At 42.2% G+C, this 14252-nt stretch overlaps 1 protein-coding gene across 1 annotated transcript in view; it reads right to left on the bottom strand.

The window, feature by feature from the left end:
* Positions 1-13314, bottom strand: part of ARIH1 (ariadne RBR E3 ubiquitin protein ligase 1) — a 120954-nt gene extending 107640 nt beyond the window's left edge. The window contains exon 1 of the mRNA XM_079698933.1: positions 12897-13314. Within this exon, the coding sequence (XP_079555059.1) occupies positions 12897-13265 (369 nt within the window). The 5' untranslated portion in view covers positions 13266-13314. The remainder of the gene's footprint in view (positions 1-12896) is intronic.
* Between the last annotated feature and the right edge of the window lie 938 nt (positions 13315-14252).

Genomic DNA, 14252 nt, shown 5'->3' with positions numbered 1-14252 from the left:
CGCAAACAATGGAAGCCAGAAAACAATGGAATCTTTAAAGTGCTGAAAGAAAACTACTACCAACCTAAAATTACAAACATAGCAAAATATTCTTCAAGGATGGGGGTGAAATAAAAATATTTACACATTGCGGCTTCCCTGGTGGCGCAGTGGTTGAGAGTCCGCCTGCCGGTGCAGGGGACGCGGGTTCGTGCCCCGGTCTGGGTGGATCCCACATGCCGCGGAGCGGCTGGGCCTGTGAGCCATGGCCACTGAGCCTGCGTGTCCGGAGCCTGTGCTCCGCAACGGGAGAGGCCACAACAGTGAGAGGCCCGCGTATCGCAAAAAATATATATATATATTTACACAAAAAATGTTTACTAAGTGCCTACTATGTGTCAGGTACTGTCTGGGCACTGGGACTACAGCAATGAATAAAACAAAGTCACTGCTCTCATAGAGCTTTCACTGAAATGTAAGAAGTCAGAATATAAACAGATTAACAAACGGAATATGTCAGGTGGTATCTCTGCTAGCTCCTCCTTGAAATATTAAGCATCCCATTCTATTTCCAAACATCTTTCCCAAACTAGTAATACCTCATGATTCACATTTCTAATATTTCTGTTAATACCCCCCACAGCCTCTAACATAGCTTATATATAAATGTTTCCGAATTATCAGCAGTAATTCCTAATCAGCAGTAATTCCTAACTTGTCATATATAACCCATTGCTAATTTACAGTAAACTCATATAACGTGGTTAGTCATATCTCCTGTTTGCACACCAATACTATGCTTCCTTAGTGATTCAGAAATATTTCAGAATATCAGAGCAGTGATTCTCAACCTGTTTGGTCTCAGAACCCCTCTTCATCTTAAAAATTATTGAAGGTGCCAAAGAGTTTTGCTTATGTAAATTATAACTATCAATATTTATGATGTTAGATATCAAAACAGAATTTTTAAAATATGTATTAATTCATTAAAAAGTAACAGTAATAAACCCCATTATATGTTAATACAAAAATCATTTTTATGAAAATTATATGTTCTAAAACAAAAAAGTGAGAAAAGTGCACTAAAGTCTCTTTAATATCTGGCTAAATAGAAAACAGATTCTCATATCTGCTTCTGTATTCAATCCTTAAGTATGTTGTTTTGTTTAAAGATTTAAAGAAAATGTAGCCTCTCAAAGATATGTAGTTGGAAAAAGCAGAACTTTTATAGCCTTTTCAGAGAAGTACGGATATTCTTTTTGATATTACACCAAAACTCAAAAAGTGGTCATTTCTTAAAGGCTAGTTGTAAAATAGAATCTGAAACAATATCAAAGAACTTTTCTTGTTCTTGCTATATTAAAATCCAATCTTGAACTCTGAATGGATCATTTACCAATGCACGATTGTGAAATATCACAATTGGTCACTGGAAAATTGGTCATTTGGAAAATACTGGTTCATTATGTTAAGCAGATCTTCTAAATGTTGACATATTATACAGTATTTCATCAGGAAGCTCTCAGCCTCACGATGGCAGATATAAGTTTTCCAAAATTCTAATTTTCACTTAAAAACTAAATATTTTATCATTGGCAACAAATACTGTAAGCAGTTTTTCTTAAAATAACAGGTGTATTTCATTCATTTTGAAGAAACATTTACAAACATTTGTCTGAATAACCAGTTTGCCAGTCATTTTTTCAAGTAAAAACGGTGTTCCATCAAACAAGCAGCTTGTTCAGCTCACAAATCAAATGTACAAATGTTTTTCTTCAAGACAACCTCTGTACTTTAGTATGCAGAAGTGCTTTATGCATACCACCAATTTTGCCACATAAGCTACTAAGAAAATGTGTGTACTTAAGGGATACGATATAACACTAATAATTTTTACTGCTTCACCCAGGACAATAAGTGAAACCAACAATTTTACTGAGTGTATGGCAGTGAAAAAGAAAATGACTACTGGTATAGTTGGTGCCACTGATTTGACCTGTGCTAAGGTTCCCGCGGTTTTACCCACCCACTGCTTCTGCACCATCAGTACAAATCCCAGCACATTAAAAAAAGGCAAGTAGCACATTAAAAAAGGCAAGTAATGTCTTAAAAAGTTTTCCTCTTATGGGCCATACTTTGAGAACTACTGTATTAGAAGGACTCAGGTGTTTTTAACGTAACTCTCAGTTCATATAAAGTGCCAGGGAACTACATGCAAATAATAAAGTTTAATCTAAAACAGTTGCTATATATTCGGAGGCCTTAAAAAGCTTGCCCCGGGCTTCCCTGGTGGCGCAGTGGTTCAGAGTCCGCCTGCCGCTGCAGGGGACACAGGTTCCTGCCCCGGTCCAGGAGGATCCTGCATGCCACGGAGCGGCTGGGTCCGTGGGCCATGGCCGCTGGGCCTGCGCGTCCGGAGCCTGTGCTCCACGGCAGGAGAGGCCACAACAGTGAGAGGCCCGCGTAACACACACACACACCAAAAAAAAAAAAGCTTGCCCTCTTGGAATTTAAACACTTTTTTCTTGCCATCTTCTTACACTATTACTGTGGTGTTACCTAGAAATCATAAACTAATTTATTAGTGCCAGAAGAAAATCGTGTCTGCCTCCCTTTGGTTTACAGATAAGGAAACCAAAGAAGCAAGCATTTGCTAAAAGGACAAACTTCAGTATGTATTCACTGAGTCTCTACTATGTCAGAGACTGTTAGTGTGACATATGCTATGGATGAAGACTCAGCTCTCACCCTCAAAACCCTCATAGCTAGCTAGTGACTTAGGTATTGGGATGGCTATATTACAGCCTCATGTAGGCCACACCAAACATCCTTACAAAGTGCTATGCAAACACAGGTAAGAAAGCAGTGATGGTAGAGAAGAGCGACCTGGTAAGAGATACGTAATATCTGAGCAGAGTATGAGTAGGACTATATCAGGCAGTTAAAAAGAGAAAGAGCATCACAAGAAGAGGGACCAGCATGAGCAAAAACAGGAAAACATAAATGTGTATTACATATTAAGAAATTATAAGAAGTGCACTGGGGTTGGTGGGAGAATCGGGAACAACAGAAGATAAAACTGAAAAAATTAGCTGAAATCAAGATGGGGAAGCCATGAACACCGTATTATAGAATCTAGACCAGACGTATAATAGGAAATGTGTGTGGCAGCAGGGAGGACAATGAAGTCTCTTTTTTTTTTAAGCAGGAAAATGACTAGTATATTTGTATTTGGTAGTATGATAGACAGACTGGAAGCCCAGGGACAAAAAGGCAAAATAAAAAGAGGACCTAGGGAGTTTCCTGGTGGTCCAGTAGTTAGGACTCCTGGATTTCAATGCCTTGGCCCGGGGTTCAATCCCTCGTTGGGGAACTAAGATCCCACAAGTCACATGAAGAGACAAAAAAAAAAAAGGCCTTAGATTAGGGTTAGTTAGTAAAAAGGAGAGGAATAACATAAATTTCAGAGATAACTTGATCAGGGCTAATTAGATATGGGAAATGCAGGGCAAAAAAGAATCAATGATGACTTTCAAATTCCAAGAATGGTTAACTAGCAAGTCAATCAAAGGAAGAACAGCCTTAAGGAGAGAAGGCAGTAAATTTGGGTTTCAAATGGGTTTCAGAGAAATATCTGTCCAAAATGTCACAAGTTTCAATGTGTCCATATTAGAGGTTTTTACTTATAAACACTTGCTAAGAGAATCAGAAAATACTTCCGTCTCTAGCTTATACTTAACCCCTAAAAAATGTACAATTGTGATTGAGAAAGGATATATTACCAAGTAATTGAAATCATTTAATATCTGAATTAGAAGTATGACAGTTTCAAAGGAGATAGCAAAGCAAGCCTGGGGAGAAGTGTCTGAGATTATAGCTATTCTTAGCATTGTCTAAACAAATGTCTTAGTAATAAGGAAATGCTACCTAATACTTCATTATCTGCTGTAGTTTTTGCCAAAATGTATTAAGTGTCAGGTCACTGTGACACTTCTTCTAAATGGAACATAGGAAAAAGGAAAAATGCTATTCAGCAAGTTTACATTACAGGGAAAAAAAACTACACGAAAAATCTCCCAATGCAGTATTTGGCCTTAATACTAGCATTCTCATTTTTAAAAATGAAAAAAAGTAGGGCTCTGAAAGTTAATCTGCCAGAGCAGCTGCTAACTCAATAAGACCTTTTAAAACTGCCTCTAAGATACCAAACTACCCATTAATTTAATTCAAATACCAACTGGGTATCTACTATGCACCAAGATACATCAAGAAATATTATTCAAGATCAAGCCAGATGACTACCTATCACTGGGTGAATAAAAATTTAGGAAGAAAGCTAAAATTTAGGAAGAAACTTAAATTACATGATTGTAGAAATCTACTGATTCTATAAAATGTGCCATTCTTTTGGAATTGAAGATCTAACACTGGCCCGCATTTTAATTAGCTTGGGCAGTTTCGATTTGCTTTGTTTTAAATACAGTAGGCTTTTTTAAACACTGAAAATAAGGCAAGGACTGCCACTACTATCTCCATGGGCTCCAAAGGATCCAGTCATCCCAGGTTAGAAGCAGCCTCGGATTACAGATTATTCTCTCACCTAGTAAGTGATCATCAAATGTCAGCCTAACTACTCATTCTTCCATTTATCCCATCATTTAATGGGAATAATTAAGCTACTTGTAAAGGTACATAGTAACACAGTGTGTGAAGATAGTCAAGATCTTAGCAAAGAGGACTCCCCGGGTGGTGCAGTGGTTAAGAATCACCCTGCCAATGCAGGGGACATGGGTTCAAGCCCTAGTCCGGGAAGATCCCACATGTCGCGGAGCAACTAAGCCCGTGCACCACAATTACTGAGCCGGCACTCCAGAGCCTGCGAGCCACAACAACTCAGTCTGCGTGCCACAACTACTGAATATCTCGCACCTAGAGCCCACGCTCCGCAACAAGAGAAGCCACCACAATGAGAAGCCCGCACACTGCAACGAAGAGTAGCCCCCGCTCGCCGCCAACTAGAGAAAGCGCAAGTGCAGCAACAAAGACCCAACACAGCCTAAATAAATAAATAAATTTATTTTTTTTAAAAGATCTTAGCAAAGTTATGGGCCTGTGATTCTTTTTTTTTTTTTTTTTTGCGGTAGGCAGGCCTCTCACTGTTGTGGCCTCTCCCGTTGCGGAGCACAGGCTCCGGACGCGCAGGCTTAGCGGCCATGGCTCACGGGCCCAGCCGCTCTGCGGCATGTGGGATCTTCCCGGACCGGGGCACAAACCCGTGTCCCCTGCATCGGCAGGCGGACTCTCAACCACTGCGCCACCAGGGAAGCCCCAGGCCTGTGATTCTATACCTATGAAAAGTGTCTAATGGAAAAACAGAGAAGTAGGCAACATACATATTCAAAGATATAGGTTCACTGTCATAAAAGGAACAAAGAAAAGGGGATTGATTAACTTCAAGAAGAAAAGTTTTTCCTTCATGCTTCCAAACAGTAATTGTTAAGAAAACAACAATAAAAACCTTCATCCAAAGGGCCACCCTAGGAACAACAGGTCAAAGTTAAAATGGAAACAGATTTTAATTCCATTTTTTTCCCCTAAATCAAGAGTTAAACTTAGAATGAGCTACATCACAAAATATCTGTCATTTACTCATAGTTAAGCAGACCGGAATGTTAAAGACAGAGGATTCTTAGAGACACTGGACAACAACAGGGGCTTTCAACCCTAGTTGTACATTTAAATAAACCAGGGAAAACTTCTGTTTAATGACAATGCCTGGTCCAAACTCCCAGAGGCCCATTTGCTTAGTCTTGGGTTATGAGTGCCAGCATTTTTTTAAATCCTCAAGTAAAGAAATCTGAATAAAATGAGTAGACTGCATCGATGTCAATATATTGATTATATTATACTACAGTTCTGCAAGATGTTACCACTGTAGAAAAATCAGTAAAAAGGGTATATGGGATCTCTCTGCATTATTTCTTGCACCTGCATGTGACTCTACAATTATCTCAAAATTTAAAATGTGATGAAAAATTCCCAGGTGATTCCACTATGTAGCTAAAATTAAAAACAAACAAACAAACGAATGGAGAATCTCAGATTCCTGCCAAATCTAAGAAGCTGCAAATTAGTCTTTCAATCTCAGCCATTGAAAGGTAATTAGGAATGTTTATCATTTAAAGATGTAATACTTTGCAAAGCCAAACACAAATAATTTATGCTTATTCAAAACTAAAAAATCCTAATTACTGTAATACCCTCCCATTTCTATATAAATTGATTGGATAAACATTATACAGTAGTTCTCATTCACCTCTTGACTAAGCCAGATTATATATATCATGGTAGGTAGCCTGTAAAATGGCCCCCAGGATCCCCCTCCTCGTCTTCCTACTTCTGTGTAATTCCTTCCTCTTGAGTGTGAGCTGGACTTACTCACTCAAAACAAGTAGAATATGGCGAAGGGATGGGATGTCACTTCTGAGATGAAGTTATAAAAGACTGTGGCTTCCATCTTGGGGGCTCTCTATCACACACACCCCCTCCTGGCACCCGCCCCATGGGAAAGAAGCTACTGTGTTGAAAGCCACTTTCTGGAGAAGCCCACATGTCAGGAACTGGCCAAAAACCAGCCAGTGAAAAATCTGATGCCTGCCCAACAGCCACACGAGTGAGCCTGGAAGGGGATCTTCCCCTAGTCAAATCTTGATAACTGCAATCTAGCTGATATGTTGGTTGCAGCCTTATAAGGGACCCTGAGACGAGGCACCCAACTAAGGTGAAGCCAGAATCATGGCCCACAGAAAATGTGAGATAATAAATGTTTGTTGTTTTTAAGCCACTAAGTTTTTTGGTAGAAATATAGGGCTAAAGATAACTAATACATACAGCTGCCACAGGTCAAATCCAGAAGAAAGTAATCTAATCTGATGACTTCTGCCTACCTTTGTTCATAGTATCAAACCTCCCAGTTTCTACAACAGTATCACCTATAACTAACAAACTCTGTTTTACCTGAGCTGACTTCACCATCACCGGGACACACTTTCCTCATTCTTACTTCAATTTCTTAGAAGGGCTTCCTATCCATCTGTTCTATCCATCTAAATCCTAGACATCTTCCAGATAACACCCACAGATCTCTCTTCCATGAACACCTATTACTATCCATTTAGCACTGACCTAATAGCTTTGAGTGTCTAAATTCAGAGACCATGAACTCCTTGAGAATAAGTCTCATATTTTCTTCAACATGTTATACAGTATTGAGCATTTGCATTTACAGTATCCAAGACCTTACATCCCTTCCAGTGTATCAACTAAAGAAACTCTCTCAACTATTTTTGTTTAAAAAACAAAAACAAAAACCCAGGGGGTGAGGAAGGGTGGAAGAAAACCCAAGTGTTCCAACCTAGAATGTGAGATGTCACTAGTTTGGCCTGCATGTTTGCAATAACTGAGTAAAGACCACCCTAATCTGAAGGATTACAGTAATGATAACAAATCCCCTCCATAATTAGCCTAGTAAGTGTTGTGCAGGCTCTTGAAATTTTCCTTTTATTAGTTTCTTAAACAATCTGCCTTCCATCATTAACCCACTCTCTAGTAATTTATCACTAGTCATTACACATGGAGAAACACTGCTGTTAAATTTCAACTAGACCAGTGGTTCTCAAACTTTAGCTTGCATCAGCATCACCTGGAATGCTTGTTAAAAGAGGCTGCCGGGGCTTCCCTGGTGGCGCAGTGGTTGAGAGTCCGCCTGCCGATGCAGGGGACACGGGTTTGTGCCCCGGTCCGGGAACATCCCACATGCCGCAGAGTGGCTGGGCCCGTGAGCCATGGCCGCTGAGCCTGCGCGTCCGGAGCCTGTGCTCCGCAACGGGGGAGGCCACAACAGTGAGAGGCCCGCGTACCGCAAAAAAAAAAAATTAATTAATTAATTAATTAATTAAAAAAAGACTGCCAGAGCCCACCCCCTTAGTTTCTGATTCATAGGACTAATGCCATAAGTGATTCAAAAAGAATTAATGTAATTTAAAGCCTATAGCTCAAGGAGATCAGCTGGGAAAAGATAAAAGTTCAAGAGGAATAAACCACACCAAACACCTTAATAGCTTCAAAATACACACACACACTACTTCCCCTCTCCCTCACCCTAAAAGTTAACCAATTTAAATTCATCTTGATACAACCACTTGAATTCAATTTCTTGGAAACAATGAGCACCTCCAACTCACTGAGGTTTTAAAAGGATGTTAGAAAAACAAAGCATTAATGTAAAAAAGACCAATCCAGGGCTTCCCTGGTGGCGCAGTGGTTGGGAGTCCGCCTGCCGATGCAGGGGACTCGGGTTCGTGCCCCGGTCCGGGAAGATCCCACATGCCACGGAGCGGCTGGGCCCGTGAGCCATGGCCGCTGAGCCTGCGTGTCCAGAGCCTGTGCTCCGCGACGGGAGAGGCCACAACAGTGAGAGGCCCGCGTACCGCAAAAAAAAAAAAAAAAAAAAAAAAAAACACCAATCCATTATTAGTTCATCACTCCTGTTTTAACTTCCCAGATCCAAAAAACAGGCAAAGGAAAACAAAAACTGAAGGTTCTGAGATGTAAATTAACTTGCCAGTTAGGAAAAGCAGTGGCTAGAACCGACTCTTGTACCAATACACAATACACTGGACTATACTGTCTCTAATTCATGCATGAAACCTCACCTTAGAAGCTCTTTAATTAAATATTTTAATTAAATAAATAAATGGGTGAAATAATATTAAAGATTTCAAATCAACAGCCAATAGAAAATTTCCCTCATAAAGGTTACGTTATTTCTGTTGCCTTTAAAACAGGTTATTTAGAATAATAAATAATAGGAAGACGCCCACCCACTTCTCTTTATGCCTCCTCTCTGACCACTCACATCCAACAGCCCCACGCGCCTCTTCCTCAGCACACCCTTTAAACGTGGTATTTCCTAAGGGTTACTTGACCTTCTCACTCTACTCATTCTCCCTGAGTGAGTCAAAATCATGACACTGGATGAACTATGACTATTCCAGTGGTTCGGAACTATCACTAGAGTGGCTAAAAATATAGAGATGCTTAGGCTCCAATTCATATCTGACTAATGGATAACAATCTCTGGGAATGGAGCCCAAGGACCTCTATGTTCCCCACCTCCATATGCTTCTTGGGCAAGAACCATGTCCTCTAGAGTGACAAGCACAGACACAAGGCACAACCAACATCTGCTAAAGATTGCTGTGGAAACACAAAACAGTAAGTTTAAACATCCCTCAACTGCAGAGTTGTTTAGTGTTAGTTTAATAAATTACTTAGATATTTAGGCAATTACGTTAGATACCCACTGTATCATTATTAACCACTTTAATATGAACAATACTAGTTAAGTTAAATGTAGCTAGGTAAATAGGGGCTTTAAGCACTTCTCTATCATTACTATAAGTTAAAGAACATCCCTGATCTTTTCTTAAAAGTTCAAAAGGTAAGCTAAGTAGCCACAGAGAGTTTTAATAAAACAAGAACAAATTAGACAAACTATAACAAGAGTTACAGAAAGCCAGAAAACCAAGAGCTTTCTAAAAGAAAAAGTGTTAACTTACTTGATTGAAGACTAGAACTAACACACAGATATCTACAAATAACAGTATTAATCTGTTGTTGCCCAGAAAAAGTAATCAAATTCCCCCAGGAAAGATTAAATTAACTTGGCATCCTTTTTACATTCAATCTCTTTCTCCTGCACATTTATTTTCAAATCCACTAACATAACTGATTCAAAAGTAGCACTGGGAAGAAGGGGATTTAAATTATCTAGAATTAACAGTAAGCTCCCTGATGTGAACTAAGTAAAACAATGGTTTTTAAATTTACTTAAAACTTACTGTCATATTAAACCAACACTAGTTTTTTTGTTTCGTTCTGTTTTGTGGTACGCGGGCCTCTCACTGTTGTGGCCTCTCCCGTTGCGGAGCACGGGCTCCGGACGCGCAGGCTCAGCGGCCATGGCTCATGGGCCCAGCCGCTCCGCGGCATGTGGGATCTTCCCAGACCGGGGCACGAACCCATGTCCCCTGCATTAGCAGGCGGACTCTCAACCACTGCGCCACCAGGGAAGCCCACCAACGTTAGTTTTAACTGAAAAACTTAAAGACTCTATGAATATAAACAGGCCTTATAAATCAATAAAAGATAAACATCCCAAAAGGGGGTAAAGTGAGCAAAAGCAAAGGGCAATTTATGAAAGAAATACCAGTGCCCAATAAACACATTAAAAGTTCAACCTCATCAGTTTAAAAATAAAAAAGCAAATTTAAAAAATGATAACCTTCCTGAAGCAATGTGGTAATATGCATCAAATGGCTGAAAATAAGCAAATTCTTTGACTCAGCAATTCAATTTATCCTAAGAAAATAAAACATTCAAAGATATATCTATAAGCATATTCCCAATGAGGTTTATAAAAAATGGAAACTGGACAATAAAAAGGAAGACCAATAATAAAAGATTGATTAAATAAATTAGTTTAGATATGTAATTGTGTAAGCACCTGAAAAATAATTACTTATTGGCAGGAGAAAATTGACACTCCTGTTTTTGTAACCTGCTTTTTTCTACTGAAAACATAAAGAGAACACAAAGTTTGACTGTGTTATTATTTTAAAAAATATATGTACAATGTATCCACAGGTCTCGAACAATTACTACATTCAAATTCTGATGTATCTCTCCCAGTGGCAGGCAAAATAATTCTTTTGTCTTTTTTTCTCCTTACCGCATCAGTTTTTTTCTTACAATGTAATGTGTTACCTGTGTAACTTTTTAAGTTTAAATCTATTAACATAAATAACTTATAACATAACCAAAGCCTAGTTTAGTGTACCATTTGCCTAGTGTATACCATTTGGAGAAAAAAGGATAAATCTTATCCTTTGATTTACTGATGTTTCTAAATATGAACTTTTAACAAGGGAAAGATACTTATTTCAGCAATCCTACTTAAGAGCATGCTTAACATGAAGTAAACTAGGAAAAAAAAGAGTTGTATCAAAAATCCAGCATGAAAACATGATTAAAGTAGGACACCTAAAAAAATCCCTAGTATTTTGTAGGTCTCCTTAGTTCAGTTCATCTGCTTTTATTCCTTTTCCCCTAAACTAACAAAGAAAAAATGATGGCACATGCATTAGCTACATCTCTGTTCCAGAAGCGACATAAAGAACTTGTAAGGTTTGGCCTCAGTGATTAAGGACACACCTAAGAGCTGAAAACGCTGGATGAGATTTACCTACATGAAAACAGACTATAAGTTACAAAGTTAAATAATAAATATCCATGAATTTTTAAAGCTAATTAAAATGCCAATAAGCTAGGTACAAAGTTTGAAAACATCAGATTTTATATAGATTTACTATATACTTTATATCATAAATAAATGAAAAGAAAATTCAGGGTTTCACCGTAAATTGTTTCCTCAAAAAAAGAAAATTTCTCAATTTAGCGACCTAAGAACTCAACTGTCATATTTTTAGGATCAGAAAGAGCAGTAAAACTTATCTTTCTTCTACAACCCTTCAATTTCCTCCTCAAACTACATCGTCTATAGAAAATTTGAAATTTCCACTCTTTAGTAATAGCACTAGATTTTCAGATTTTTTTTTACTATTATTCAAAACACTCTCTCCAAATAGGCCTAAATAGATGGTTCCACTTTCAAAAGAAAGTGTCGCTTACTAAACAGTACTGTAAAAATCTATTAATCATTTAAACTCAACAAGTAGGCAGTGACATACTGCTAATTTGCCAGTGAATATTGGCCAATTTTAAGGGGGGAAAAATGACATATCAGAAGGCAATAGTAACCTGCTGCTCACGTATACAGTTTCATTCCATGTAACTAGTGTTTTCTAAGAGCTGCACTGAATCAAGACTCCATTTCTATTCTTCAGTCATACCCCTGACCCCTCATAATTGTTTTCTCCAAATAAATGTAAACTTTTGATTTCCTAAAGCTCAAAAACGCAAAATCTGACCCACGAGAAGGTTAAATGAGATGTGGTTATCAACTTAAACCGAGCCCAACTTGCTGACCACGAAATACAAATTATCAGAGAAAAGGAGTCCAGAAGCAGAAAGTCTCCACTTGCTAACTCACAGCAGAGTCCTGTCCAGTATTACACAATAACACTGCGTTTTGCTGTGGTTTTAGCTGCAAGGCTGGGTGTGCAAGCTGCAGCAACTATTCCAACAGCTTCAAGTATGCTACAACTGAAAAAAGTAGTAGTCAGGACCCAAAAGAACAGCAAACACTTAAAAAGAGGCAAGCAGAAGCCTCACCATCAGAAAAGAAGACCCATCAGCACCTCTTCCGAGAAATAGTTCCCTTCCCCCACCTTTAAGTAGGCACTTAAGACTGCCAAGCAGATCCATTTCTTTATTAACTGGTGCCCACTTGGGGCAATCGTACACCAAGCAGCTCTTAGGCCTACTCTAACCCCTTCCAAAAGTTCTCAAGTGAGACTGAAGGCCAGGGAAACCGTCTTGAGGGCCCAGTTCTTCCAGCTCTCCTCCACCCCACCTACGCCCCGCCCCTGTAGGCGCTCCTAGGGCCAGAGGAAGGACACCCGGCCCAGGGACGGGCAGGAATTGCCCGTAAGAGAAGTCTTAGGCGGCCGGAGGCCTCCGCCATAGCAGGACCTGGAAAGCACCGCCCCCAGCGCACCTCCCCACACCCGGCGAATGTCTGCTCTATCCCCAGCAGAGACAGCGGAGGAGACAGGGCCGGGAGGCACCGGGCTGGGCTGCGCACCAGGCCCAGGCCTGCCCCTCGGGGCCGCGCGGACCACCCGAATCTGCTCCCGGGTCCGTCCCGGTCCAGCCCGCGCCGGGGCCACCCTCACCTGGATGACCTCGTTGACCTCCCGGATACATTCCACCATGTGTTGCAGAATCTGCTCGGCCGTGAGCACCTCGTAGCGGTAATCCTCCTCCTGCTCGTGCCCCGGCCCGCCGCCGCCGCCGCCACCACCGCCACCACCGCCGGGCCCCAGAGCGCTGCCGCCGCCGCCGCCCGTCTCCCCGCACAGCAGTCCGTCCCGCTCCCCGCCGACGCCCAGCCCGGGCTCCACCAGCTCCACCTCGCCCAGATCCAGGTTATCATCGTCCGGCTCGTCGTCGTCCTCGTCCTCCTCCTCCTCGGCGCCGCTGTCCTCCTCACTGCACTCTTCGTCCTCGTCGAACTCGTAATTGTAGCCCTCGTCCGAGTCCATGGCGCGACGCGCGGGGGCCTGGCGGACGCTGGCCCCTGAGGCGGGGAGAGGGCGGGGACGCCGAGGCCCCGGCTCTCGCTCCGGCTCCGGCTGATGTCCGGACGCAGGCCTGGCTCCGGCCCCGTGGGCCGCGGCTCCTCCCCGGGCGCGGCGGCTGGCGGCGGCGGGGAGGGCGCGGAGGAGGGAGGGAGGGAGCGAGGGGGCCGCTTGCCGCCCGCCTCAGTCAGACGCGGCTCCGCTCTGGCCTCCGAAGGAAAACTGTCCCCACCGCTACCTCCACGGCCGCTGCTACTGCTACTGAGCCAACAAAGGGGCGTGCGTCACCGCGTCGCGCTGCGTCGTCGCGTCACTGCTCTTGACGTAATTGCGCCCCGCCCCGCCGCCCCTGCGTGGAGTGCGGGGAGACCCCACGGCCCAGGCTGGCCCAGGGAAGGTGGCGCGCTGCGGCGCGGCGGGAATTGCCGGCTGGGTTCCGGCTGCGTTCCGGCTGCGGTCGTTCTTTGGGCCGACACCAGCGGACGGTGTACTGGAGGAGGCTGTGGCCTCTTGGTCACAGAGGGGGACGGTTGTGGGGGGCACCTGGACCACCCAGGTGGTGGTTTTTGCCGCAGGCCATGGGGAATCCAGCCCCTCGCGCAATCTGTGGGGCAAGGTTGCCTTCCCGCCGGGCCGGGGAGACCCTTCCCGCCCGCCCTGGAGTAATTTCAGGAAGACCTCGGCTGTTCAGCTAATATTCCTGTTGCCTGGGCTACTCAGTGAATTCTGTTTTATGCAGATCTTCTAAACTGTGTAGCAGGTGAACCTCGTTTTAAGTAATTCATTTGATTCTGTACAGACGTGCTGTGATTTTTAAGTCGCCTATAGTGACGTCATTTAAAAGAAGCGTTTCCTGAACTCAGCTTATCAAGCACCTATTCAAGGCCCTAAACAATGTTACAGTCGTGGCTTGCCTTAAATGAGCACCGTGTAAGGGGTTTACATATATGT

This window comes from Hyperoodon ampullatus, assembly GCF_949752795.1.
Source record: "Hyperoodon ampullatus genome assembly, chromosome: 3".
NCBI classification, from domain to species: Eukaryota; Metazoa; Chordata; class Mammalia; order Artiodactyla; family Ziphiidae; genus Hyperoodon; species Hyperoodon ampullatus.
This window is presented reverse-complemented; position numbering and strand designations above follow the sequence as displayed.